This window comes from Dysidea avara, chromosome 7 (genome assembly GCF_963678975.1).
Source record: "Dysidea avara chromosome 7, odDysAvar1.4, whole genome shotgun sequence".
In the NCBI taxonomy this organism is placed as follows: domain Eukaryota; kingdom Metazoa; phylum Porifera; class Demospongiae; order Dictyoceratida; family Dysideidae; genus Dysidea; species Dysidea avara.
This window is the reverse complement of record NC_089278.1, coordinates 11,781,247-11,808,607: the sequence shown is the minus strand read 5'-3', so window position 1 is coordinate 11,808,607 and position 27,361 is coordinate 11,781,247. Positions and strand designations below refer to the sequence as shown.

Here is a 27,361-nt window from a genome sequence, read left to right as displayed (position 1 = left end):
ATGTTTGGTGGTCTAATCAGCTAATATTCCTGCAAGGTGTGACCACAGCACCCACCAAAGGCTTGCAACCACTAATCATTGTCTCAGAGGCTGTGGGAAGTGTGGGTTTGACAATGAATAATGTAGAGTACCAAGTGATGCTGAGATAGTACAGTTGCCCCCACACAGGTGTTATCTCTCATGTCACATTCTATGCCATATTTTTTCACCATCCAACTTGTGGTACATCACAAACACAGACTCCCAAAACAAGCTTACTTAGCAAAGGGATGACTTAACTTGTGGTGATGCAGTACAGTACAATTGATAAAGCAAAGAGTTGTTATTTTGTATAGCGTCTTCATAAGGGTATACACATGCAATTTAACCGTAGTGTCAGGATAACACACGCACCACTACTGGTTATTAAATATTTATTATAAATACATAGTATAGTAGTAATACAACAATGAGTGACAGTATTGTGTTACACTTAAAAATGTGTTGTAGAAAACCATTAACAACTCTGCATTATGATGTGGCTATATTGTCAACTAGCATCATCTAAACAGCTTGGCAAATTGCTTCACAACTGGATAAAGGTTCTCCTGAGACTCACACCTAAGCAGAAGACCAAATAGACAATGACGATTAATTAGCTATTCTCCAAAAACAGTCAAGTGGACATGTTGTTGTTCATCTCAAAGTAGCTCACTTGTACACAGCCAACACAATGGTGTAATGTACATTAAGAGGGGTAACATGCATGACAAAATACAAAACCACTAAACCACTTTGTTGTTCTCCAAAAGTGGCCTAGTACATATATAGAGCAAACCTGTTGATGTCTTCCAAAAACTGTTGTTTTTGTTCATCTGTTATGGTGACGGCTCTTCCCATCACATTCCCTGACAATGGCTGTACTGCTTCAGCCAGCCACTTCATAGTGGCCTAAATAATAATCAGTAGAAAAATTATGAATATTGAATAATAAAGAACATATGAAAAGTTAAATTCATTTTTTGGTATGGAAGTTCCTACATCATAAAACACAAGCCCTTTAGGTAGTTAGTACACACCTATTTCTCATTGGCTTCATACAACCATTATACATCATCTTACTTACACATAAATGTCAATTACCATTTCTTTGCTAACCCACAACTCACTACACCCATAAGCCCATTAAGTTGCTGATGTAAGTAGTAGTATATTCACCATGGCAACAAGTGTTATACAAAAGACTGAGGTAACAATGTTTAGGTTGGTAGATGTCAATATTGACACACAGTGAGTTGCCATCAACATAATGTGTTACAAATCTTTGTGAGAAAATTTTGATAGTACTTTTTAATTGGGCAATTGGCAGACAGCTACAGTATGTTATGCATTGTCCATGCTCATTGGAAAAATTAAGACAGAGTCAATTAGTCTACTTAGAATACTGGTAAAGGAATAATTCTCCATTGTTTTTATACTAGCACATTAACAAACATATTATAGGAATAGTTAATTCATAACTATTGTAGTGCACATTGAAACTTCTAAGGACTTAATAACTATAATGACCAAGAAATTTGAGGCCAACAGGTATAAATTTTACTTCTGAAAGAGAAAAACTAAACTTTTTGGTTTTAGAGTGGTTCTTATATAGAGGGTTCACTGTTTCTAGTTATATTACCTCCTTATATCTTGACAACAATAGCCAGAGTACTTCTGAGGAGTCCACACTTAGATATACTGGCAATAAGGTAAAGCCAGTCACTAAGGCACTGACTAACGCTGGTCCATGAACTTGTAACAATTGAATAACATGTTGTTGTAAGTCTTGTAACACTACTTCACCCTGTAACAATATACACAAATTAAACACAGAGTAGTAAGCACATGCACGCCACATACACACATGCACGCATGCACATACACACATGCACGCACGCACATACACACACACACCAACAAAACACTCTATGTAAATTTACACTGGATTGTTGCTAGGTGACCATTCTTGGTATAAAAGTTCCTTATAAAGCTATATACACCAGGTGCCTAAAGGACGAGACATACTGGCAGAGATCAAGCTGCCATGACCGGCTAACAACCCTACTACATGCCTCTTTGAACTGTAGATATTACAGCCTACCCTACCGTAACCATGATATAATGAAACTTTGCCATAAGAAGTCTCTCCCACACACATGTAACTGATTGGTGAACATAAGCTAATCACTGATTCAATCACTTATGTACCAGTCTATTCATTAACATGATGGAAATGCAATATTTGCAATACATTCAGGGTTAAAGGACCTGGCTATCTAGTTCATCCAGGTCAATAAAATATTCGAGTCCATCCTAGATTAAACCATGACATTGATCATGTTTAGTTGTCCTTGACGTCAGATGATGACAACAACACAAGTGTAGTACTCAAGACTGTCAAGAGAATATTTGGTCAATGCTGGCTATCTCATTGCAACTAGTCATGGTCTAGTATTCTAGTCCTTTTAGCCAGAGTGATATTAGTACTATTTTTGTAAAGAGCAAGTTTATGATTCTCTAATTGAAAATGCTAGCGGACGAGACGATAACTCAAGTAGGTGATCACTTCTTACTGTACTTATTCCAGCTCGTTCATTGTATGTACAATCGAGTGAGTAACTTAATGATTATGTAAAAGCTTACCGTACCTGTGTCATGTTCAGTTAATATGACACACATTTACTTATTGTTCTTGCAGACAATCTTTGCTACAATGCACAGCTAACTGCCAACAAAGTGTAGGTCTCCCTCTGTTTCTCCCATCTAATCACTATCTGGGTCAGTGAGTCATTCAGGTCAGTAAATTTCAACCCTGGTACATTACAGTAAGAATTTTACACACTACTTTCTGAGCTACTGTAGTAGTTGAGCCACTGAACATGTTGTGGTGACAGGATTCATGGACTGTACCTATGTATCCCCAACTGGAACACACCTATACCTCATATACGTAGCTCTAAATTTCATGGTCTCAAACTTTGCAATCATTTGAAATGACAAACGACAATCATTTTAAATATCACATGTTATAAACATATAAGATAAATGTATTTTCAACTTTACCAACAACACACATGTGTACATCATGTGATAACTGCTACTACACCAGTAGGAGAAGAGAATGAACATAAAATGGTTTCTATGTACTAGCTGGTGTCTATTCTTCCTATACAATGCACTAAACACTTCCTCTCAGGATACAAGTGTAGTCTCAATACTGATACTCTATAAGTGACCGTGTATATAAGTATGTGAGACATATCTCCCATTGTAACACATAATAATGTAACACTATATCTTCTCACGTATGTAACTATTGGGTCATCTTGGGGAATATTCTGTAAAAGCAGCACTTGTACACTGCATGTGCAGATGCTGCACTGTACAATAGCTGTATGCTTATTGACTGCTGCTATTTTATTAGCATACACAATGGAGCCAATTGGACATTTTTGTTGGGTTATGCAATGACTCTCTCTGGGATAAGATCAGAAAGGTATTGAATACTAATTTTAAGGTAAGTGTGCAGGGTCACCATCACTGAAAAGGTGGACATTTCCCTTCATTTTTGGCTATGTTCCGCCTGTTACAAACAAGTAGAAACCCCTCTGCCTTCAATCAAGTTGCTAAAGATAAATGTGATAGCTCAAGTAGCCACTATTGTTCTACTACGTAATGCAGTAATGGAGAAAGAAAGGAGGACAAAGTAATGATGTAATTGTGGTTGGCAAAAGGCATATCTTGAACCTGTACGATTTCATATTTGTTCATAAATTATGAGCTCTTGATGATGTCTAACAGTGAAGAAATTGTAAGACAGTACAGTTAACATACACAGTAGACCAGTGATGCTTGGCTGAAGGCACTCATAGCTAAATAAAATTAAAAAATGCTAGATCGTCTTAAAGGAAAAGTGAGGCTAACTTTTGGGTGAGCAGGAACCAGTGCTACTATACTACATACAGCCATAATGTTGTAGCAAATAAGTAATGAAACAATAAAGAAAAAAACCTTCAGGCTATTTGATTAGAAAGTTAGTCATCTACAAAATTCTGAATTTGTAATTTATATAAAAACACAGCCATAAAACATATCAGTACATGTGGCTAACAAACTATATAACCATCCTGGATAAATTGTCAGAATAAAAGTGGCTGGATGTTCTTATGCTCTGATATCAGTTCTATGATGGGAAAACAGATTCGCAATTTGTATCAAGTATAAGCTCCCATCATGTTATTTAGTTATTCTCTAAACAGATAAATAATACTGGGCTAGTGGTAAGCACCTCGTACAGGCTCTGCCTTCTGTGCAAATCCTCCAGTGCCCAACTGGTAGACTTGATAATAATACAGAGTGTGGCCTCCACACCCATAGTGTCAACAAGTGATGTTTAGCCAAAACTATCCCATTTTATATGTGCCAACATTAAAGGTAACCTCACAGCCAATGTATTGTCTAACAGTTACTCTGCCTAAAATGTGATAATGAACCCATATTGTCATAACATCTGTTGAATTGAATTAGTCGCTATACCATTGGAGTGATGTAAAAACCATGCAAGTTGATGTAGCATAGACATCAATAGTAAACAAGTTCATTACTACTTGTGAAAAACTTGGGAGAGTAATTCTCCAGAGGAGGGTGGGAAGCAGTTAAGCGCTGTTACAGTAAAATGAATATGCAAAGCCATTGAATTATGCACAGCCCTTGGTTTTCTGAAATGTAACAAAGTCGGGCATCATTGCTTTGTTTAGATAGTTGACTATTGCAAGAAATGCTAGGTGCCGGATAGCGTTTCATCAGATTTGGAAGCACTTTTACAAAAGAAAGTACATCATCTCAATCCTTACACAAAGCGCAGCTATAATGATCTCCAGTGATCCTTGCAACTATTGGCATTCATGTGAAATTCCAAACAAAACTACACAATTAATGTAATATTTTCAAGTAGCGCCAAGTAGCACCTAAAACGCTTCTGTCCTCCTCTGGTAATTACCCCATCTAAGTAGTCTTTTGTTATGCATTACTATAAGTATAAACATGACATGTCCCCCTTCTAGTCTCACAAGAAGGACTATACAGCCAGCCTCCCTACGCTAGCACTGACACTGAAGAATCTGGACCAAATTAGTGAAGTAGGAAGGTCAATCATATTTACTTAAAGGCCTTTTCACACTACAGTTGAATGCATATCAAAGCCGGATCAAACGATTTCACACCTGAGCCGGATTGACCGCAGTGCACATTCAATCTGGCTTCATGCCAATCCACCTTAAGAAGTGAATTGGCCGGACTTGATGCGCATTAGCTCCATTAGCAAGGAGGCACCGTATAGTCTCCAGATATCTTGTGCAAAGCATGGCTATTGCGCCAAGACTAAAGTGACGGCATACCTAGTGTTATACTCGGCTTGTGGAAGCGATACAGTGACCATGAGTGAGTGTTGAAGGAATAGCGTACCCTTCTGAAATCATCGTGCCTGGTACAGGTTTCCTCCTAAGAATTAACCAGCTTCTTGGCACTCAACGTTTTGTAAGTGTACTAACAACATTCCTCACTGCAAATACTTTTCTGACTCCAATGGAATATGAAGTAGGTAGTACAATGACTGATGCCATTTAATTTTTCGGTACGTAATCGGGTAATTAATCACGTGCTATGACAACAAATTTAATTCAGTTGCTGCACAGGTAGTGTGAAATGGATTGATGTGCATTTGATCCACTTTCAGTCTTGACCACAGCTGGGTCCGCATTAAGTGTGAAAAGGCCTTAACATAACTGCAGTAATTGCATCAAAGTGATTTCAAACTGCACACCTTGATGACTGAATATTATAATCATGTGATCAATTTGTGTGCTAGAACTTATGAATCACAGACTGGCTACAAACAATAATGGCCCGTAAAGAAAAGGTTGTAGCACCCTGATGTGGTTTATTATTATTGGTAGCATGTACATAGAGCTTAAAGTATAACTCACTAAATAGAGAACCACCTCTGAGCAAAGTTAATGTGTGCAGAAATTTAATACACAGTCTTTATTTCTCACAAACTGGTTGCAAACTTTTCACTCACATGGCCACTGACAAACATACACAGATAGATACAGCTAAATGGCTTTGGATTTACAGACAGTGCTAGACAGTTGGAACAGCAGGAAATTTGATTTGTACAGCAACTATACAGCAAATCAATTACAGGTGTCTACTGTCTACTATAACTCACAATTGAAACAAGCTATGAAGACAAAACTTAGTGTTCTTTATGAACTCACAAATCCATCAAGGTATAATGCTATCCCTACGTTAGTCCATGTGCACAAAGAAGACCATTCCAACAAAGAAATAACAATAGTAAACTTAATTTCTACTGTATCATAAGTAAGCACAGTGACCTTTATTTTATGAACAAAAAATAAAATACTTTCAAACCTGAATATATATAAGGTTTCATTGATTTGAGACTTGTTTCACTGTGGACTGAAGCAATTGGACTAAAGCAATTAAAATGTGTGGAACTTTTTATGTAGCATGCTGCACATCTTTACCCAATATGTTTAATAGAAAAAGAAAAATAGAATTTTGCAAAAACGACTTTTGCTCAGCCAGCTACATATTCATGTAAGGATACTCCAAATAGAATAACACAAAAAATATGCTTGTTTTCTCACAAATTAAAGCAAGGATGAATTTAGAACTATGCATCCATATAGTGCTCTTCTTGTCACACCCAGCATTCAAGTCAACACTAATGGAAGCTATGTACCAGTAGTTAAACTAACACATTAGATGGATAGCATCTGTGCAACCAGGAATGTACTACAACAACCTTATAAACCAGCACTAAAGGAAATACTTAAGTACCGTATATGACCGTATTAAAGCCGGGCTCAAATACACGCAGGGGCTCAAATATGCCGGGTACAGCTAGGAGACTGTCATAATAAACGCCGGGGCTCATTTAAACGCCGGGGTGCTAATGACATGCACTGAAAGGGGTTCTAAACTCGTGTCAGCTGCTAACTATACAGTGATGTCTCGTCACCAGTCTTATGATGTCTTGTCTTGTTCGACTATGCCTTCTCTTCTGGTGATGGCCATAGCGTATTTATTGTGGTCATTGTCATCTTTCCACCCAACTTCCAATGTTTCACCCAGCAGAGGAGTCCAATTGGGTTTATGTACGTGATGGACTATGAATTTCGCATTTCGTAGGTACTTGTACTGACACCTGTCATTCTCAACGAGTGGCTAGTAAGAAATAAACGGCCGGGTCCAAATTAACGCCGGTCTCGTTTAAACGCCGGGTCAAAAATGATTTATAGGAAATAAACGCCCAGGCTTCTATATGGTCATATACGGTATATACCTGATGGATATAAGCAATTTCCTTTGATGTAACAAAAATCTCACTGGCTTTTGGCAGCTGTACAGATTGTGACTGGTCTATACAGTAGTGAATACTTGATACCCACTCACCGCCACAACTGCCATATGGCGGAATTGATTATAAACGCCTGTAGCATCACTTTCTAAGCGCTCTGTTAGCTTCTGTCGAATGTTGTAGTAGCCCCTGCACTTATCTTGTAATGGTCACACCCAAGTGAACGGGAACAGGAATAACCGGTAGGGATAATTAGTTCCTTGTGTACAATTACAGGAAAGATGACATCATCAGATGGTCGATAATAGGCATTGTAGACAATTGACAAAGAGAAACAGTAAAGAGATGGATTATATAGGTTAAGCTAGGGTATTGCTACTTTGTACACCTCAAATTATTGACCTTATGCGTATATTTGCATGCGCACTTGCTCAAACACCTGAAAACCAGACAACTGTCAACAGGTTTGTGGTGTTTATATATAGTGTTATTATTAACAGTACTGGACAGATAAGTTGTGAAATTTTACATGTAGTTTCATCCAGGCTGATCTTTGCACTTTAAGTTATATAAAGGCTTTGCGGTTGCTGTTGTGCAAACAACAACTCGGTAATCGAATTCCTTGTTCTATAGTGAGTAATTGGATAGATTAGTTTTATAGGTACAAGTATAAGGAAAAATTAGGAATTTTAAATTCGATTAGGGATCATAGAAAAAAAAGTTGGGTAGCAAGGAAGGTCGCCTACACCTACAGATATACTAGTGAACATTTAATCCCTAATTCAGTCTATAGTTACCCACTACCCACCCACACGTGACTGAAATAGGGATTAAATGTTCACTAGTATATCTGCGGATGTAGGCGACTTTCCTTGTTTCCTAACTTTTTTATTATCCCTAATCGAATATAAAATTCCTAATTTTTTTCTTTTTCTTATACTTGTTTGTTTACTTTTTTTGTAACACTATCACTGTATGACTGGTGAACCTGTGCATACCACATCAAAAGAAAGGATAGCACCAGGGATAAAGTTTTCATCTGAACGTGTGCCCCAGTTATCAATTACTGACTCGACGGTGGAGTGTTCATTACACTTCACTTTCAGCTATGTTCAGCCTGTTATATAGCGCTATAAATGAAGAACAGTAAGAAAAGTGCCTCTGCAATCAATCCAGTCACCACGGATAATATGAACGGTTCGTACGTCCCATCTATCAATTACTGCCTCGCAAGTAAAGTGGTCAATAATTATTATGCTTTGCTCTCAGCCCGTTACACAATGCTATGAACGAAGAACAGTATTAGAAGCACCTCTGCAATCAATCCAGTCACCACGGAAATTATGGACTATCCCCACTTACAAACGTAGAGAAGCCTTACATCATGTTACCGCGAATCACCAATTTGGGCTGTCAGCAAAAAGAAATGGGACACAAAGGAGGACAAAGATAATTCCATGATGCGCGCATTGTACATACTGTGGTACGTCAAAAGACAAGTCTCCGGACGAAGCAACGTTGAACACTGAAACAATCAAGCTCGTAGCCTTAGCCGTTATCGATTTATGCTTGCAATTTCCTGAAGGCAGGCAGGCAGGCAGGCAGGCGGGCGGGCGGGCGGGCGGGCAGGCAGGCAGGCAGGCAGTAAAATTCCATTGAATAATTAAAAAAAAAAATTCATAACGATATAATTGATGCGTTTAGAATCGTACTGAAAGCACTTTTGGGCTTGGTTATAACCAATACTGCCAAGGCGCCAGGATGGTATTCTGAAGCTGGGTTTTTGGTGATATTTTTGGCCAGAAAACCAAAACCTCCATGATCCCTATGATAACAAGTATAAGAAAAAATTGGGAATTTTAAATTAGATTAGGGACAATGTATAATGCTGCAATAAAAAGTACTGAAACAAGCTGGATCGGAGCAGTACGTAATGTCCAAATACTGCAAAACAATAAGAAGTGAATATCTCTACTGTGCTACACTCAATTTTTTCTTATACTTGTTTGTGAAGTTTTTTTGCAAGCTCATGACCACTAAACATCTGCTGAGTTACTCACAGCACTATTATACTAGATTATGACTCATACAATAACAACTGATCAGTGGGCGTGGCTCCACATAAGCCGGCAGACAATAATGGACGTAGATTTGTGCATATCTACATGGGCGTGGCTACCATATGTCTACAGACAGTAATTTACGTAAGTGGGCGTGGATTCGTGCATACCTACACACTGATGAATTGACGTGGCTACCATATGTCTACAGACTGTAATTTACGTAAGTGGGCGTGGCTCACGAAAGAAGCAGAGCTACACTATGACGAGTGGTAACACATCCACATTTAATTTAGCACGTAGGGTCAGACCCGAATAATCTGTAAAGCAGGACCTGGATGATCCGACTCGGTTTAACATTGTTACTAATTAAACTATATTTATTGACTTACACATTGTTATATAGTTCGCCGTGAGTTGCTCTCTCTGATCGATATCAACAGCGAGTCTGACGTACGCGTGTGTTTTTGGTACAACCGGCGACCATGAGTATTCGAATAGTTTGATGCAGTATACACACTGGTATGGAAGCCGTACTGTAGTCTATTAGCACTCAGCGGTAGAACCTTGACTGATGGCCATGGTAAAGAAGGATAAAAAGTAAGACAATAGCGCAAGCATTGTATGTTTATCAATATACCAAAGGTTTTTTCTTAAGCGATCTAGAAACGTTTCTGCGAAAGAATTAGGGCTGTAGCTGTAGCCAGTTTTCCGCTACGCTTGACTGAAGGCGTCAGGCAGGTAGGCAGGCAGTGGAAAATTTCATTGACTAATTTTTTTTAAAATTCTGTAGCAACTTGACAGAAACGTTTCGGGTCGATCTGAAGACACTTTTGGGCTTGGTTTTACCCAACCAATACTGTCATGTCGTTGTGAGGAAAAATCGCGGCAGGTTTTTGGGTTATATTATATCATGGATCGCCCCCACACCTTCGATGTCCCTAATATACAGTACTATCGTACTGTATGATATTGCATGGTTTATAAGTTATAGCAGTTTAGAAGCAATAGATTCGAGCCTCTACAAATTTGGCAGCAAACTTAATGTTAAATTTGTCCAACACATTATCCAGAGGTTGAGGTAACACTGTTGTACTATAATCATGCAATTTATGGTAATCTAAATTAGAATTTACAGCAAAATGTCAAGACCATAAGGAATCATCGTCCAGAAATGGCTACCAAATGTCATGTTTTTTGAACATGAGAAAATGAAATTTCACGTCAACCTGGCTATGATGAGAAGGTTCTGGGTTAACCAATGAGCAACTAAACTCAATGACCCTGGGCCCATACTTCTAGAACATTATTGTAGATCACAATTACTTATTAACACACACAAATCTATTAGTATAATGCAGCATTCATAGGTCCATAACTCCTATGGCCTCACATACTAATGCATAATATTTAGCTTGACATCAAATACATACCTTCTATAACTTTCTATACAGATTTATAACGGTGACAATAACCGATATGATTTTGGTCATGATTGTGGCACCTGTACACTAAAATGATCACAAAATGATCAAGAAATCAAATGATAGTTTACAAAATTTGTTATCAACAATTTGTTAATTATCTACCCAAACATTAAGCAGTTTCACTTAACACATTATGACATGAAATAGGAAACCTCTAAGTGATATATCAAACTATAAAGAAGGCCGTAATGAATTGGTAAATTTTACACATAGTTTTTCTAAACAGAAATCATATCATTACACAAAACTACTACACTATGATTCAAACAACAATGGTAATGTATACCTAAAAGCATAAGAATATGGTAGTGGGAGGTCAGCATAGTAGCCACACAGAAGCTTACAACAAGGTAGCCCATGACATATGCACAGACAGACAGAGCTATTTTGGGACTGATACCATTTAAAGGAGATCACCACAATACATTTTATTATGAATAATAAAGATGCCCATAGGCCCCTCATGATGTAGTGAAGCATTTAATTGTGAACATAACACACTATCAAAACAACATATTTACAAATAGCCTAGCTTCACCATGGTTATACTACATGTAAGCCTTTACTGAGAACACTTATAAGAAGCCATGCTATTCAAACATTCTTACACTGGCAAGTGGCACATTCATGGTTCATGGGAAACATCATATACCTGGTAGGCGTACATATATTTAGAAAGAAGCCACGAAAATATATTTAAAGCTTCCGTTGTGCTACTACATAGAGGCATGTACAGTTGCCATAATGATCAGCTGTACAGAAATACTATACTTGTTATATAGTGATTCTGATTATCCATACATTATGAAGCCATGCTGCACTTATACTTAAGTACATAGCCTGGGACACCACCATCTGATCAACATCAACAGAAATTTACAAACACCAAAACATTGTGGTACCACATTATTTGTCCTTAGCACACGTAAGTGCTGCCAAGGAAAGAGAATTACATAACATTAACACAGCATGTAGGATTCCAAAGTTGTCCACTTTTCTACACATTGCAACCAGAGTCAATAATAAATAATATGTAAGAGTGTGTGTGAAGTCTTCAGTGTTAATTGGGGCGAGCCTGAGCGATCCCCACACTGGCAGTAGTGCATTCAACCATGTTGGATCATCACGTATTCGATAGTTTACACAAAGAACATGGAAATTCATTTTACTGCCAGTATAGCTTGTACACACATTGTTTTAAGTTTGTTTTTGATAAATTAATACTCTACTGGTGTCAGAGCTGACACGTTGGGTCAATGGTTTTATTCTCCGAATACTGCTCGTCATACTGACTGCCTCGTGTTGTTTATTTGAAGAAAGTCAGTACCTTTAAAGTGATGGATGCAGATCATTTTCTTTAGGCTGAATACCAGCAAAGAAGCAGCTGGAGCAGCAAAGAAGCAGCTCCTTTTACATGTTTTTGTGTTATCCCGTCCCGAAGAAGAGGATACAAGCACTCAGATAACTTAGACAACGACACCGCTTTAGTCATAAGTTTAACCTAGAATTTGTGAAATGTACTGTACCCCAATTTTTAAAAACTTAACCTAGCTATATGCACTTATCATAACACCAGCTATGCACTATCAAATAGACATCATAGTGTGATGAAGCTCATTCATATAAGTGTCCTATAGTTCAGGCTCACCCCACAATGCTAAAAGCAACTGTCTAGCGTACTGAATAGCTACTAAGGAAGGAAGGTAGGATTGGTATGGATTCTTCTTAAGAATGAAACAGGAATTAAATCCATTTTCAGTCCAGACATATTTGATAATGTCCAGTAAAGCATGTATTGTGTAATATTGATAGTGATTCTGTTTAAGTGCATGTGCATTAAGTTGAAATTGATATTGTCAGGTATGGCACTATTATTATTAATATATACTAGTGTGTCTTCACTATGTCATTGTAACAAAATTACGTAATTACTGTACCAATCTATGTCATTGCAATAACTAGATGTAATAACTAAGAACACAGATCCATTACGTAGATCCAGAGGAGGTTGATCAGTCACACAAGTACATGTCATAACCCTAAGATGTACTGTAATGTACTGGCAAATGTGATTGTATAACTATCCAAAGAACGTAGAATTGGTCTATCTACAATCACGAGAAGTACAGATGAAGTAACGCTTGCTTCTCAACTAGGAAAGCCATACGATGTGTTGAGGTGGTTGAACGACCCAATCTCCTTTGATGTAGATCTATTTTTAACCTCAACTATTATTGCTTTCTACTACCAGTATTCAGTATTATTGGTAGATTTTTAGATGTCATCAGAATATTTTATTAAACACCACTCATCAAACAAAAGTTGGCTCTGCGCTTACAAAGCAATTACAAATCAGAATAACTTGACATCACCATAAACCCTGTAACCTGGCAATCCAAATTGAGTTCAGCAGGAAAACAGAGATTCTACCATAGATTTCTTTGTTCGTATATTCTGCCACAATTTACTTGTCAGTCATCCAGCAGATTTTCAATCAACAACAGTTTAGGGACTAAACACATGATCACAAGGGAAGCCTAACAAGTTACGCTATATCATGATGGCTTTGATTACTGTAGACAAAACAAAATCAAAAGATATTCATGCCCCACTCTTTCTAATGGAAACTATGCCACACAAAGCCTTTAGTCAGGGATGTTTAGTAGGTTATCAATTTCATCTAAATGCATTTACATAGGATTAAAAATATAATAGCTAGGATAGGATCTGACTAAAATTATTTATCTGTTTTTGAGTATTGCAAATCTTCTACAGCATAAGGTCAATACACTGAATTCAGCATGATATGAATATAGGGACAAGTAAGCACATCTACCTAATCCATAAGATGACCACAAAATAACTATAGTACACACACCTGGTCAACAAGAGACCTTATCACTAACACGCATCACTAAGCATCATCGCACAACAGTCACACTAAAAACATTCCCATACTACACTACATACTGTGGCTTCTCCAGTACACATCACAACAGAGGTATAATGATACAGACCTTTTGACTATATGGACAAGCCAGTAAGCTCTTGAAGTATTTCATGACTGACATGAAGGCATCTCGGTGGTCCAGTGTGGCAGCACTTAATGAACACACCACTGTAGGAGAGAACACTTCGGACTGCATAAACAGTTGAGGGAAATGTTGAATACACCTGGTGAAGAAAAGTACTTTAGGCACACTCGTATACAAAGCAACATCAGTAGGAATGTTATACAATGCTATTACACCTAGCCACTAAATTCTAACACACACACACACAATACATCATTCCATGTTGCTCAATAACACAAGCAAGCAAAGCTCATATATAGTGACCTCTAGCTTGTTAGCTATGACTCTACTACATAACTGTTACCACAGGAATACTGTACTATACTGATCTTACCTTGCAGATAGCCTAAAATAATCATCCACGGTGTCAGGATGATTGATTAGTCCAGCTGTTGAGCTGAGTTGGGTGAACACTGTCTTGGAATATTCCTATATCAATAGACAACATAGTGAACATACATTACTGTGGTGACCAATAAAACTGAATGTGCTTCATTCATTACATAGAGCCTCAGTGAGCTCATACTTTAACGGATCTATAAATGTGGTATAGAGGTATGTTCTGTTTATTAATTCCACAACTAGAAATGACCATTAATATGGAAGTGAACAGACGTAATTGTATATTAAGATGCATTGTAGTATAGTGCACTACTTATAGCCTGTTTGCTACTACATAAGTCAGTACTGTCAGTGACTGTAACTCACTAAATGAACTGATAAGTATGGGATAGTAAATGATGGCCCAGACAGTACAAATCAAGCATGATATGTGATAGTGTGGATGTGGTATGGGACAGTGTGCTGCTAATCACCAACAATCATAAACATTGGCAGTCTTAAAAAGACATCCTAAATGTCTATTACTTGTCACTACATACAATGTAAAGTACTGAGATAATGACTGCATCTTAATGTACATTAAGAGTCAATTAAACATCACCACTCTAATAGAACAGTCAGTGACTTACATGTACCATGGTCACCAGGCCAGGTTGACAAGATGAAACCAGCCCAAACTCATCAACAATGATGGAACCAAGGTACAGAAAACAAGAATGTTTCCACTGCTGGTAGATTTGCATTGACTACATTAACATAAAGTAAACAAGTAACATTAACACACAATGAATTGAACAAAATACCATTTCCACAACATCTTGTAAAATGACTACTGCAGCTACTCCTACACTTCTGAGCATAAAGCGGATACACCTAATGTAATAATAATAATAATAATGAACAGAACATAGTAATTTACACATGAACATACCTAGTGCTACGCTCAATCACTATCACATCACTTTGAAATAATAAACACACTGATTTGATGATCGGCCATATTTCCGCAATAACTTCCATATATGGATGTGTAGTAGCCTGATCTTCCTTAGTTGGGAATGAGCAACTTCTAAATATAGCAGCCAGTCGATCCAGCCATAAACAAGGGTCTATGTTTAATGACTCCACTCTTCCTTCACTCTTACTAGTTACCAGCTAGGTTAATACAAACTCATAACACTATAAACGCACATGAACAAAAGTATATCTTGTATGAAAGACACAAACATTTTTCTTAAATGCAATGCATGACAAAGTGACAAACACACCACCAACCTGATTCAATGGCTGCACATGTAAGTAGCACAATTTTCTAAGCGAATCAGTCATTTGGTCATCTGGCATTTCTTTTAACACCTCTCCCACACCTGTAGAAAAGTATGAATACATGATATCATGTTACCAGCCATCAGACAAAGTGAACCTCTTAGTAATCCTATCACTGCCTCCTTAGATATGCTTAGTGTGTCTGCTACTTCAACTATCTGTAACACAGAACATTCTATTCACTGCACACCTCTATATTCATTTTTGGTAATATACTAGTCAGTTTTACAATCTTACATACCACTGGAGTTTCTGTGCCATACTGACCTGCAGTAGACCAGCAAAGTTTGGAGTCATCTCCTTTTTACACTTATCACACATCTCCCTGAGGGCATTAGCTGCATGTGTTGACACTTGTGGAATCTTAAGGCCATCCATTAAAAACTGTAACACTTGACCTAGAAAAACAGTATACCTGAATATCATCTCACGATCACATCACAGGAATTATATAAAAGACACTCTGATACACGATAGTCCATCTACCCATGAGGTAACTATATTTGACCAGTTAATAGGTGTGGCTACTAAAGCTTTCAGCAAGGGAAACCCTGTGGCTACTATGCAAAGGCAGCTATTATCCGAGGACGGCTACTATGGGCATGTGTGACAGCAGCTTGTGGTGTTTATACGGATTCACAAACAACCGACCTTCCTTCAAAACTATCATTCATTTTAACTTCTCTCACAAACACTACAGAGTTCTCTCCAGCAAAATGAAGTAGGATGGGAAAACAGTAATTTGGTACCAACATCAAAGACCCTGCACTATATTCTGGCTCAAAACAACTCCTTTGCCCAGTTTCTGCTTCAAATATGTCTGAACAACACTTGCATGAGGATATTCAGCAGCTCTTATTTGAGGGCAACTCTTATGACTATAATTCTTGGCTGTGGAGAGGCTACTATCCGTGGGTGGCTATTATATAAGCCGCAGCTATTAACCAGTAAAATACGGTATTAAGAGGTAATACGTGTGGTACAAATTGGATGATGTGTAGGCTAGGGTTGGAAAAGTGCAAGAAACCAAGATAGGGAAGAGAGACTACGTATACTGAATTGAGAGGAGCTTTACAGTTAGTCAAAAATATACTCAGCCAAGCACCATCTCTATAAATTATACCCTCCAATGACATTTGCCACCTTGTACAGTTCACCATTGGTAAAGCAGCCTTTAAAACAGATAGCTCAACTTTCAAGAATTTGTACACTTGACATTCACAAAAATATATAAGATCAATTAGATAATACGTACTGAGCAAAAATGCTTTCTTCAATCAACACTTTTTGACTAAAACAGTATGCTGTTAGAACTAGGGCTGGGGGATAGTATGTGCATATCGGAATATCGGGATAGTATCACTACTGGTATCGCCTATATCACTTGAAAATTTACTATCGGACAGTAATTAACAAGTAAAATACGGAGAAATATCTGCAAAATACTTTAAAATAATAACTTTTTGGAACAAGAATCAGTCTAAAGGCTGTTTAATATCTTATGCAAAATACATGCATGGGTACATCCATCCTTACAACTCTCTTTGAAGGCAACTAGTAGGAAATAGGTGAATATCACTATCGTTTTACTATCGTCTATCGTGAACAGTGTCTTGATATCGTTCGGACAGTAAAAATTTCACTATCGCTCAGCCCTAGTTAGAACCCATAGATTCACTATGTTATTTTGAATACACCTCTAAAAAGTATTGTGGGTATGCCATAAACACATACATGCAGTGCACATTATTGTTCAACGCTATTTTATACCTATGTGTAAAAGTATGGTAAGCTTATAAGCACATAATTACACAGTAAAACCCGTCAACAAGGAGCCCTGAAAGGTTACCACCAGGACACTTGTCTATGGTTGGGTTTGCATTGGTGCACACACATTATACCCCTGAAATAAGGACACTTCATTAATGAGGACACTTCCTCATTTTCCTAAGTTCCACTGTAAAACACTAAACTTACAAATTGCATGGAGGCTACCCAAATTATAAACTGATCTGAATACCAACTTACCCAACATGTCGGAGTGTTCTTTGATCCAACTACCCAACTGAGAGAGAAGTCTCAACACTGCAGCTCTAATACTAAAATGTACAGTCGGCGGTATCTGTAGTAAGTGAGTAACTGCTGTCGGTAGTACTTCATCTTCATCACTACATCATAAAGGAAACACTAACTTTCACACAACCTGCAATAGGTCAGTCTAAACAGAAACTTCCAAGTACAAGAAAGTATTGTATTTCTAATGTACATTTGCCTATTATCATTTGCTGAAGACAAGCACTTTAATGTAATAGCCAAATTCAGCTGAAGGGTGCATACGTGTTATAGCAACTCACGGTCGTATTGAAGGAGCAACAGCGTACATCATGTGTAGACAAGCCTCTTGAGCATTCCAAGGTAGCCCAGGTCTGATCATGTGACTGAAGAGATCATGGAACGTGTTCAGTGATCCAACAACAAACACAATATCACGTGTTAACTCCACCACTCCACTACGGAAATCTTCAAAGTCACTGTCCTCATCCATAACTGAGTTCTGCATAGACATATATACACATATAAATTACCATATGACAACAGTGTACAAATACATAATGTGGTTTACGGTTCTATAATGATTGGGCTGACATGAGTGTTTTCTAGAGTGAGTGATGCATGTATTTGCTGGTAATTAAGAGTACATTACATTCTTTCTCTTAGTCTTGTCTCAGCTGTTGTGTTTGTGTCTACAACATAATCAAAGTGTGTATATAGTACGTACTATCACCTTGCAACATACAATATGCACAATACATAGTGTATTAATATAATGATGTAAGTAGTGACAGGTATATATATATATATATATATATACACTCACAGGTAACATTTTCTCATCCAGTCTACAGTGGTTACACAATGCTGATAGTAACTGTTGAACGTGAGGACGAAACTGTTCCCATAGTTCTGTCTCGTTGTCATAGAGACATTCAGATAACTGGTACCACAAGCTGAATGTGATGTCTGCTACCTAACAGTGAGAATTACTGGCAGTAAACAGTAGCCACCTGTACTTATAGATATCATCATTTGTGTGTAGTATACACACAGACATAATCAATGCAAGCTCACATACATATATGTTTTTTTTTAATGCATTATGCAATGTCTTATACATGTAAGCAAATAAGACATTGCATACATCACACATTGTCTTTGTGATGTATGACATTGTAAATAAGACATTGTCTTTGTGGTTCAATATACTACATCAGTATATTGAAAGTATATTGAACATTTGCAAGCATTTTACTAAACTGCTTAGAAGTGTGATGCCATGAGTACAGTATTTTCATGCAACGTGCATGTACATGAAAATCATTCATTATGTGTGCAATTGGGTCAAAATCAGCATGTCTGCAGCATAATATTATATAATATTCATCAGGGAGTGGTTCTATTACAACATACATCAAGCACCAATATGGAGCTTTTCATTACTAGGCTTGCCATGATTGCATGACATGTCAGCCATTACAGGGCGTATATATACACACAATTTTAATTTTATGCTTATATACCAAAAAATCCAAATAAACAAACCCTCCCTTGTTATGCATACCTCATAATCAGGATGTTTAACACACTGCACTAACATATCCATAATAGCCATGTCTCCTAATGTTGTGTGTGGCTGATGAATTACATGATATAAGAAGGACTCTGCCAGGCTTGTGAATATCCGACACAAACACTGTGCTCTATCACATACACACAACACAAGTAAAGCAATAACTTTACATTATACCTACCGATCTGCATCTTCAGATTGTATACAAGCCTGGAACACTGGAGCCAGGTTTTTTACCTCTGATACTAAGACATTGGCTAGTTGCAAATAACCATCTGTGTCCTCGCACACCAATAGGGCTGAACAAATTGCCTCAGTAGCAGCATTGTATAACTTCTCTGATACTTCTAGCAAATGCTGTTTAGGAAAGATTTACACATAAAATCATACATTATAGTTATATGGAAATGATGTGGAGTCTATGGAATTTATAAACCTGAAAGCCCTAGCCTGTAGAAGCAAGGGCACTACGAGAGCCTGAGAGTTCATAAATTCTATAGACCCAGCATTGTGCCCGTATAACTCTATTTTATACTACAGTCAAATTAGTTATCACTTCCATGGCTGTTTCTGTTGTGCAGCATCAGTAAAAGTGGATGTATCTTTGGTGATAATACTAACACCATGGCAACCATGCAATGATCACACAACACAAGTAAGCACCTTCATTACATCATTAATTGGATAATAACCTTTCTGACTTATATGTTATATTTTGTACGGAGGTGTGGAGTATATCAGAAAACAACCTAGGTGAAATATATGGGATTTATTACCCACCCAAAATAACCTAATTATATATAAAGAGTCTACTAGACAACATGAAACAGATGTGAAAAGCATTCCCTAACATGTATACATACATGTAGCAACTTACTAGACTCTTGAATGGTGCCCGAATGAGGGGACTTGATGCTACTGCCTCAGGAGGAAACCCGCCTAATTGTAGCCAGCTACCTAGACACTCAAATACCTGAAACATTCTGATAATACATGTGCCCTTAGGTAACCTACTCACTCTAAATTGCATATCAGAATCATCAGGCCATGTGTTCAAACAGACCACCTAATGATATTCATAATGTGACATGCTTTGTTGACTGTACATCACTCACCAGCAGTGATAATACACTGACACAGTCTTGCCCAAGGGAACGGCGTAACTCTAACCTCCTGTTTGCACCTAGCCGCAATGAGCGGCTACCAATCTGTAACACACTACCACTCCACACCCTAACCTTAGTACATAAATGTTCTCACCTCTTCTGGAAGAACTTTTAATATCTCTAATAGGACTGGGATAGTTGCTGTATTATCTTTAAACCTGTTGATAATATCATTGACCATGCTGACCCAAGAGATCATTTGTAGGGCCAGATCTGTCAGTGCCAATGCCAGTTGTCTAGTTACTGTAATGTCAGCAGTTGCCAAGGTAGTTAGATGATTGAACAGTGTATCACGTAGTGCCTACAAGCAATGCCACATGCAAATCTACAGCTTGAAGGTTAAAAATCTCGGTACACACTCATAGTCTTTGGAATACAATACTACATCTACAGCAAATATCACAAATTGCTGTACCACCAGGACCACAAAAAAAAAGAAACATGGAGCCAGAATCTTGACATTAAAACTCATTATGCACATGAAATTGGTACTGAAATTTGCATTTGGATTCTGTATGCGTACTAAACTTCAGCATGATCATTAGAAAAGAAGTTGAAAAAGACAAAAAGACAAAAACCCAAAACTTTGCTCAAATTTGATATTTGCACTAGTGCATGCTATGCATATAACATACAGTTACACACAGTGCCATAATCTCGGGTAGACCAGACCAACTCTTTTCTTTTGTGTAAAAGTGGTCTAGTACACTTGCATTAAGAATTCTGTGCAGCATTCAATGCTTAACGGTGGGTGCTGATATATAGTCTCTATAACATATTTAATGCCCTTCTCAAGTAGTTTTTGTTAAGGCAGCATTATTAACACTAACCATATGGGTTGACTCTGGCAGCTCATCAAATGAAAACTGTATCTTGGCTCTCATGGTTTGTGCAGCAAACATGCTGGTAGGGAGGTCTTGTTTCAGTAGTAATAATTGATCAGCTACCTCCCACGCATGAACCTACAATTGTACACATACGTAACTATACCAAACAATTGGTTAGCACATATAAACAGAACACATATAATGTACAGTTTCTAAGTATCACAGCTCCACCAATAATAAGAACAGATATGTCATGTTACATCATAAGAGGTCACACCATACATTATTATGTATTACAGTAAATCACATCACTAAACTATGTACATGTAAGCATTTTATTGAACAAATGTATTCATTTGCATAAGCCTATGAGCAGTATTTAAATCAACATTTGTGCGTGTGTGAACGGGAAAAAATTTGAGCCGCTTTTGCTCTTGCTCTTGCTACTTTTTGCTGCCAAAATTTTGGCAGAATGCCAATTAAAGGATGATGTAGGGATAGAACTACAGTTGATAAGGATACAACACTTCTGCTAGCATGACATCACACACACACACACACACACACACACACACACACACACACACACACACACACACACACACACACACACACACACACACACACACACACACACACACACACACACACACACAATAAGTGTAAATTCGTCAACCCTTTACACTACCAAACCTGCCTGTAAACCAATTTTGTGTATTATACAAAGTCCACTGTTGAATGAAGCATGTATATATTGACAATAGAGTTGCAACAATACAGTGTGTAGACGTATCGATATATTGCCTCTGGTGTATCACGACACAGCGATATATTGCATGATACAAAGTGGAATAATCTGTGTTGTTAATTACCCATGGAGAAATCATGTGCAAGACTTGCAAGTCTTCAAGCAAGATTTTTGAACGGAAAATGTCCCTTTTCTTGCAAGATTCTTGCAAGCAATGCAAGTCTAGCTTGCAAGTAACTTGCAATATTCTTGCAAGTCTTGCACGAAACATGTCCCTTTTCTTGCAAGTTTCTTGCAAGTCACTTGCTGTCTTGAAAGAATCTTGCAACTCATTTTTCCCTGGGTAATGTTGTTGTTGTTGTATTTTTTTTGTTTTTAAGAGAAACAAGGGAGCTAATTTTTCTTTGAGAAGCATTACATACTATTCAGTTTAACCACAATGTACAATAATTTGATTGTCAGCCATGTTAACAAACCACGATATGTCGATATATCATGATACACGATATATCATGACTTTGTATCAATACAGTGGTATTGTCTTGAAACCATACGATACATGATATATCAATATATCTCTAATGTATTGTACAATGTGATTTGAAGTAAGAGATTTTGTCAAATTTTCAGCTGCAAGGTACTGTGCACTAGTAGTAATATATAGGTTATAGCACAGCTATAATATACACAGTGGCTAGAATACTGTACATGATCATTATAGTGACAGCTTTATTAGAGTATCTTGATCTCTTGATTGAGCCTATAGTAGAGGTGATAGCTAGGGCATGGTTGCTGAGCCCTGTTTTGATTCTGCAGTGAAATTGATATATGCATAGCCAGATCAATGAGGGGCATGGCCACTGTGTTCTGTTTTCTCTTATTGCCATAAGTGTAGCTACATTATTAAGGGTGTGGTCATCGTATTGTTTTCTGTAGCAAAAAAAAATTTTTTTAAACTTACTCCTCTCATAGTAAGTGTTTTGTGACATCTACATTGGCACCTTTAATAAAAGTGTCAATACAGAAAATCAGCATCTCAGTATGGCTTCCTTGCATGACGATGATGATTACAGCAGTAAAAATGGAGATGAAAGATAATGGCAAGCTGAAGAAGGCAGGTACCAGTGAGTAACCCAAAAGGCGCCACCGGTGAGTTTGTTATTGTGGCATAAAATTATGGTTGCACGATGTATCACTCTAACCTCTAGCCATTTGACTGTGGTCAGTAAACCAAATCAAGTTGGTGATTTTTTGTTTTACTAAATCAAGACACACGGTACGGCAATAAGCCAGCACGCAACACCGTGAGTACATTTATAGGAAGAAAGAAAACGCACCTCCGTAGCTCTGTGCTGCCTTTACGAAACAAGACGAATTTTGCTGTGGACACATCCGCCAACTTCAGTACTCCACATACCAAATTTGAGTGAAATCACTTCAAGCGTTCCCGAGATATGCAACTTTAAAAATTGGCTTAGTTTCTTTGTTTCTTCTCCTATTTTCGCACACTTACATAAACTGCCATAAAACACGAACGCCATATCCGATTGCCTTGAAATTTGGCACACAGAAGGGGGGTATAAAAGTGCATATTGGTACCAAGTTTGGCTGAAATAAACAGTGAAGGAGTTATTAGCAATTATTCACAAAAAATAATAACACCAATATGTTGTCATGCCTATTGGGTAAACCGCTTATGGGAAGAAGCTAAAAATCAGTGGGTGAATAGGTTAACTATTGAACCTCAAACCTTTTGTGGTTTGAAAGAAATCAAGCTAAAAACCACAAAGATACAACGAAAAACCAACAGTGTGTAACAATTATGCAATCAAGATTAGCTAATAAAAATTTTAAAAAATGACTACTTGTCACACCTACAAGAGAAACTGCGTGGAGTAATGCTTTGAAAATCGCTGTACAGATGGAGTAATCATCTTAGAAATGTTCTTCAATGGTGTAGAAGAATCAGACTTAAAGCCACAAAGTTACAACACAAAATCCAACTTGGTGTAGCAAGTGCAAGATCGAGATACTCTAATAGAGCAGTCATCCTAATAGAGCAGTCACCCTGAAGAGAGATCAGCTAGAAACAAGTAACCTGTTAGAGATCAGCTAGATACAAATCAACCTGTAGAGAGATCAGCTAGAAACAAGTCATCCTGTAGAGGTATCAGCTAGATACAAGTTACCCTATAGAGATCAGCTTCACCCAGTACATGTGCTGGTCACCATGTAGAGAGATCAGTTAGGAAAAGGTTACTCAGTAGAGAGTTCAGCTAGAAACAAGTCACCCTGTAGAGAGATCAGCTACAAACAAATCACCCTGTAGAGAGTCCGGCTAGAAACAAGTCACCCGTAGAGATATCAGCTAGATACAAGTTACCCTATAGAGATCAGCTTCACCCAGTACATGTGTTGGAAACAAATCACCATGTAGAGAAATCAGTTAGGAAAAAGTCACTCAGTAGAGAGTTCAGCTAGAAACAAGTCGCCCTGTAGAGAGATCAGCTAGAAATAAGCCACCCTGTAGAGATATCAGCTAGATACAAGTTACCCAATAGAAATCAGCTACAGCAAATCACCCAGTAGAAAGATGTGCTGGAAACAAATCACCAAATGGCAAAAAAATTAATAACAACAATTCAGGTGAATTTGGTGCTGAATCCTAGTGAAACTTGGAGGAGGCAACGCAAATTCACCTGAATTGTCGTAATTAAAATTTTTGCCATTAACCTACCATCACAGCCATTTCTTGGCCGCCACCTTGGATTTCACATCTTTTTTCACCTTGGCCTTTTTGGGGGCCGCACTTTTTTTTACAGCTTGCTGCTTTGGTTTAGATTTGATATTAAATAAACTAATACGCTAAGGTACATTCTACTACACAAAATATTTCTATGATGATTAATGGTAGTGTTTTAGGGACTGGATCAAATTTGATGCTATTGTACTGTGTGATACTAGTATACCATATACGCACAAATTTTTGAGTGACATTTTTTGTTTGCAGATTTTGTGGTTGCTTAACTGTCCACAAACTTTGCATCCTTTGATAAATAATTAATAGACAGCCTGAGTGAAAAGCGAGTGATCCATAAAATAAAGCTGCAGAAACCCTGAAATTCATTAATCCATGAAAATTACATATCTCAAGAATTTGTATATATACAGTAGTCAGTGACTGCATAGAGAACAGTTAACTACTTGTAGGAAAACAAAGTCTTGTGACGACTTGATATGTGAAGCCTTCACACTTCCTTGTTTTTAAGTTTCTGCAGCATGAAAGCCAAGGCACAATGGAGCATTCAATTAGGAAATCACATTGAATACATCATGAAATTATCAAGTTAACTATATTCCAACTCATACTATACTCTGCTATGCAAGAAACGGAGTAGCTGGATATACATACCAACAAGGCACATACTCAATATTTTCCATTGTCCTACACTTATTGCAATAGGTTTTAAGAACTCAATCCCACACAATTCTAGAACTACGGGCTAACAGTGTACGTGGCCACAGTTTTCTATGTGTACATGGATCTACCTAATGTAACTGCCTACACATATACCTCATGTCCACATAACAAAAAGGCTTTACTATAAGGTCGAAAGAAAGAATTCATAATGGATTGCACAGTCATTATTTTGGCACTGGAGGGCATACAACAAGCTAGCCCTAACCACAAGTCAAGGGACTAACATTAATCTAGCAAGAGATGTAAGCAAGAATTGTTGGTACGGGTAAACAAACACTAAAGGAGTACTTCAGGATTGTTCTAGTACACAATGGGTGGGCACTATTTAGACATACCGATCGTTGTAGTTGCATTAACCACTTCGATGCCTCTTCTGTTTCTTTCGGGTTAGTTCCATTGTAGAGTGCCGCCAGTGCCTTTAGCACTACATCAATTGATGGTCTCTCCATGCCACAATTCTTAACATTAACTGCGCGTGCGTACCACGTCACGTTGAAATTTTTTTTTCCCAGCGCGTGTTTGTCATAAACGTGGCGTGGTAATTTTTGCTCCTTCGAACTTACTAAGTTCAATCTAAACATGGCGTACAGAGGTCAGAAAGTGCAGAAAGTGATGGTTCAGCCGATTGTATCCTTTCACTTGCCTTATAACGTTGTGTTTCTAATTGTAGCGCATCATATATGTGTGCTTAATTCCTTAACTGTGTTTAGAACCTGATCTTCAGGTGTTTGCAAAATGTAAGTACCACGTTGTGCATATGTTTTTATGTGTTTCAGTTGATGCCCTTTAGTTGGAATTGATTGAAGCTTTATGTTTATGAATAAATACTCTACTTTGTATTTTAAGAGCTTTAAGTTTTATGTATATACATGTTTGTGTTTGTAGAGAACGAGAGTCAGCATTTGGCTATATGGCAGGACCACAATGAGAATTGAAGGAGTAGTAATAGTAAGTGTACCAACTTGTACACATGTTATGTCAACATCATGGTGTACTGTTAGGGGTTTGATGAGTTCATGAATCTTGTGTTAGATAGTGCTGAAGAGGTTTATCGAAAAAAGCAGACTAGAAGACCAATAGGTTAGCATTGGGCATGCACAAGTGTACAATGTGTTTGTATACATGCACCTGTTATTTCTCTAGTGTTTAGTGTCTGTTTACCCCTGTGTGGTTAATTAAAGTCAACATTTCAAAAATGTTTGGGTTGCCAGTTGTGTTATTAGTTGCCAGTGATATTGTTAGCTTTTATTTGTATCATTAAGTTTCCACCCCACTAGGATTTTCGATCTGTTTTAATATGGTGGATTCAAGCAAGATTCAAGTAACGTCCTTACTGTAAATGTGCAAAGAAAGACCTCATTGTGTTGTAGCTGTTACCAACCCTATGGCCACCACCTTTTTAGCACATGGTTAATTGTAACAGACTAAATCCCAGGATACTGATGTCATTTGTAGCCACTATCAGTGTTGATTTAGCCCCTGGCTTTTTATTACACTTTTAGATCAAGCCTTATAATACTGGGTTCCTGTTAATACATTGTAGGCATTTTCATGGAGGGGTTAAGGGGTTCTCCCTGAGGTTGACTTTGAACGTGGAATTTAACATTATTGTGTGCGTATCTAGGTCGCATCATGCTAAGAGGTGACAACATAACACTCATCCAACAAATGGATAAACCAGCAACAGGATAGCAAGCAACCCTGTGGTATACACACAGCTGGGAACTATTAGAGATTACGCATAAACGTCACACAATGAGAACACTACTTTTCTCTTTATGTATTTGTTTTACAAAATTTTTGAACCATGATAA

At 37.7% G+C, this 27,361-nt stretch overlaps 2 protein-coding genes across 2 annotated transcripts; one reads left to right on the top strand and one right to left on the bottom strand.

The window, feature by feature from the left end:
• Positions 1-396: 396 nt before the first annotated feature.
• On the bottom strand, positions 397-26,052 carry LOC136261775 (transportin-3-like). Its single transcript, XM_066055829.1, has 22 exons — positions 25,883-26,052; positions 21,322-21,453; positions 20,586-20,792; positions 20,441-20,533; positions 20,344-20,391; positions 20,203-20,298; positions 19,507-19,682; positions 19,317-19,455; positions 18,576-18,725; positions 18,052-18,251; positions 17,726-17,865; positions 15,965-16,095; positions 15,795-15,855; positions 15,647-15,738; positions 15,303-15,526; positions 15,175-15,244; positions 15,001-15,117; positions 14,364-14,458; positions 13,973-14,129; positions 1,661-1,825; positions 818-930; positions 397-600 (listed from the first exon to the last, which is right to left on the bottom strand). The coding sequence occupies exons 1-22, from the start codon at positions 25,994-25,996 to the stop codon at positions 540-542; spliced, it is 2,781 nt and encodes a 926-aa protein (XP_065911901.1). The 5' UTR covers positions 25,997-26,052; the 3' UTR covers positions 397-539.
• On the top strand, positions 26,014-27,361 carry LOC136261783 (small nuclear ribonucleoprotein E-like). Its single transcript, XM_066055844.1, has 5 exons — positions 26,014-26,174; positions 26,258-26,284; positions 26,433-26,495; positions 26,549-26,627; positions 27,172-27,361. The coding sequence occupies exons 1-5, from the start codon at positions 26,127-26,129 to the stop codon at positions 27,237-27,239; spliced, it is 285 nt and encodes a 94-aa protein (XP_065911916.1). The 5' UTR covers positions 26,014-26,126; the 3' UTR covers positions 27,240-27,361.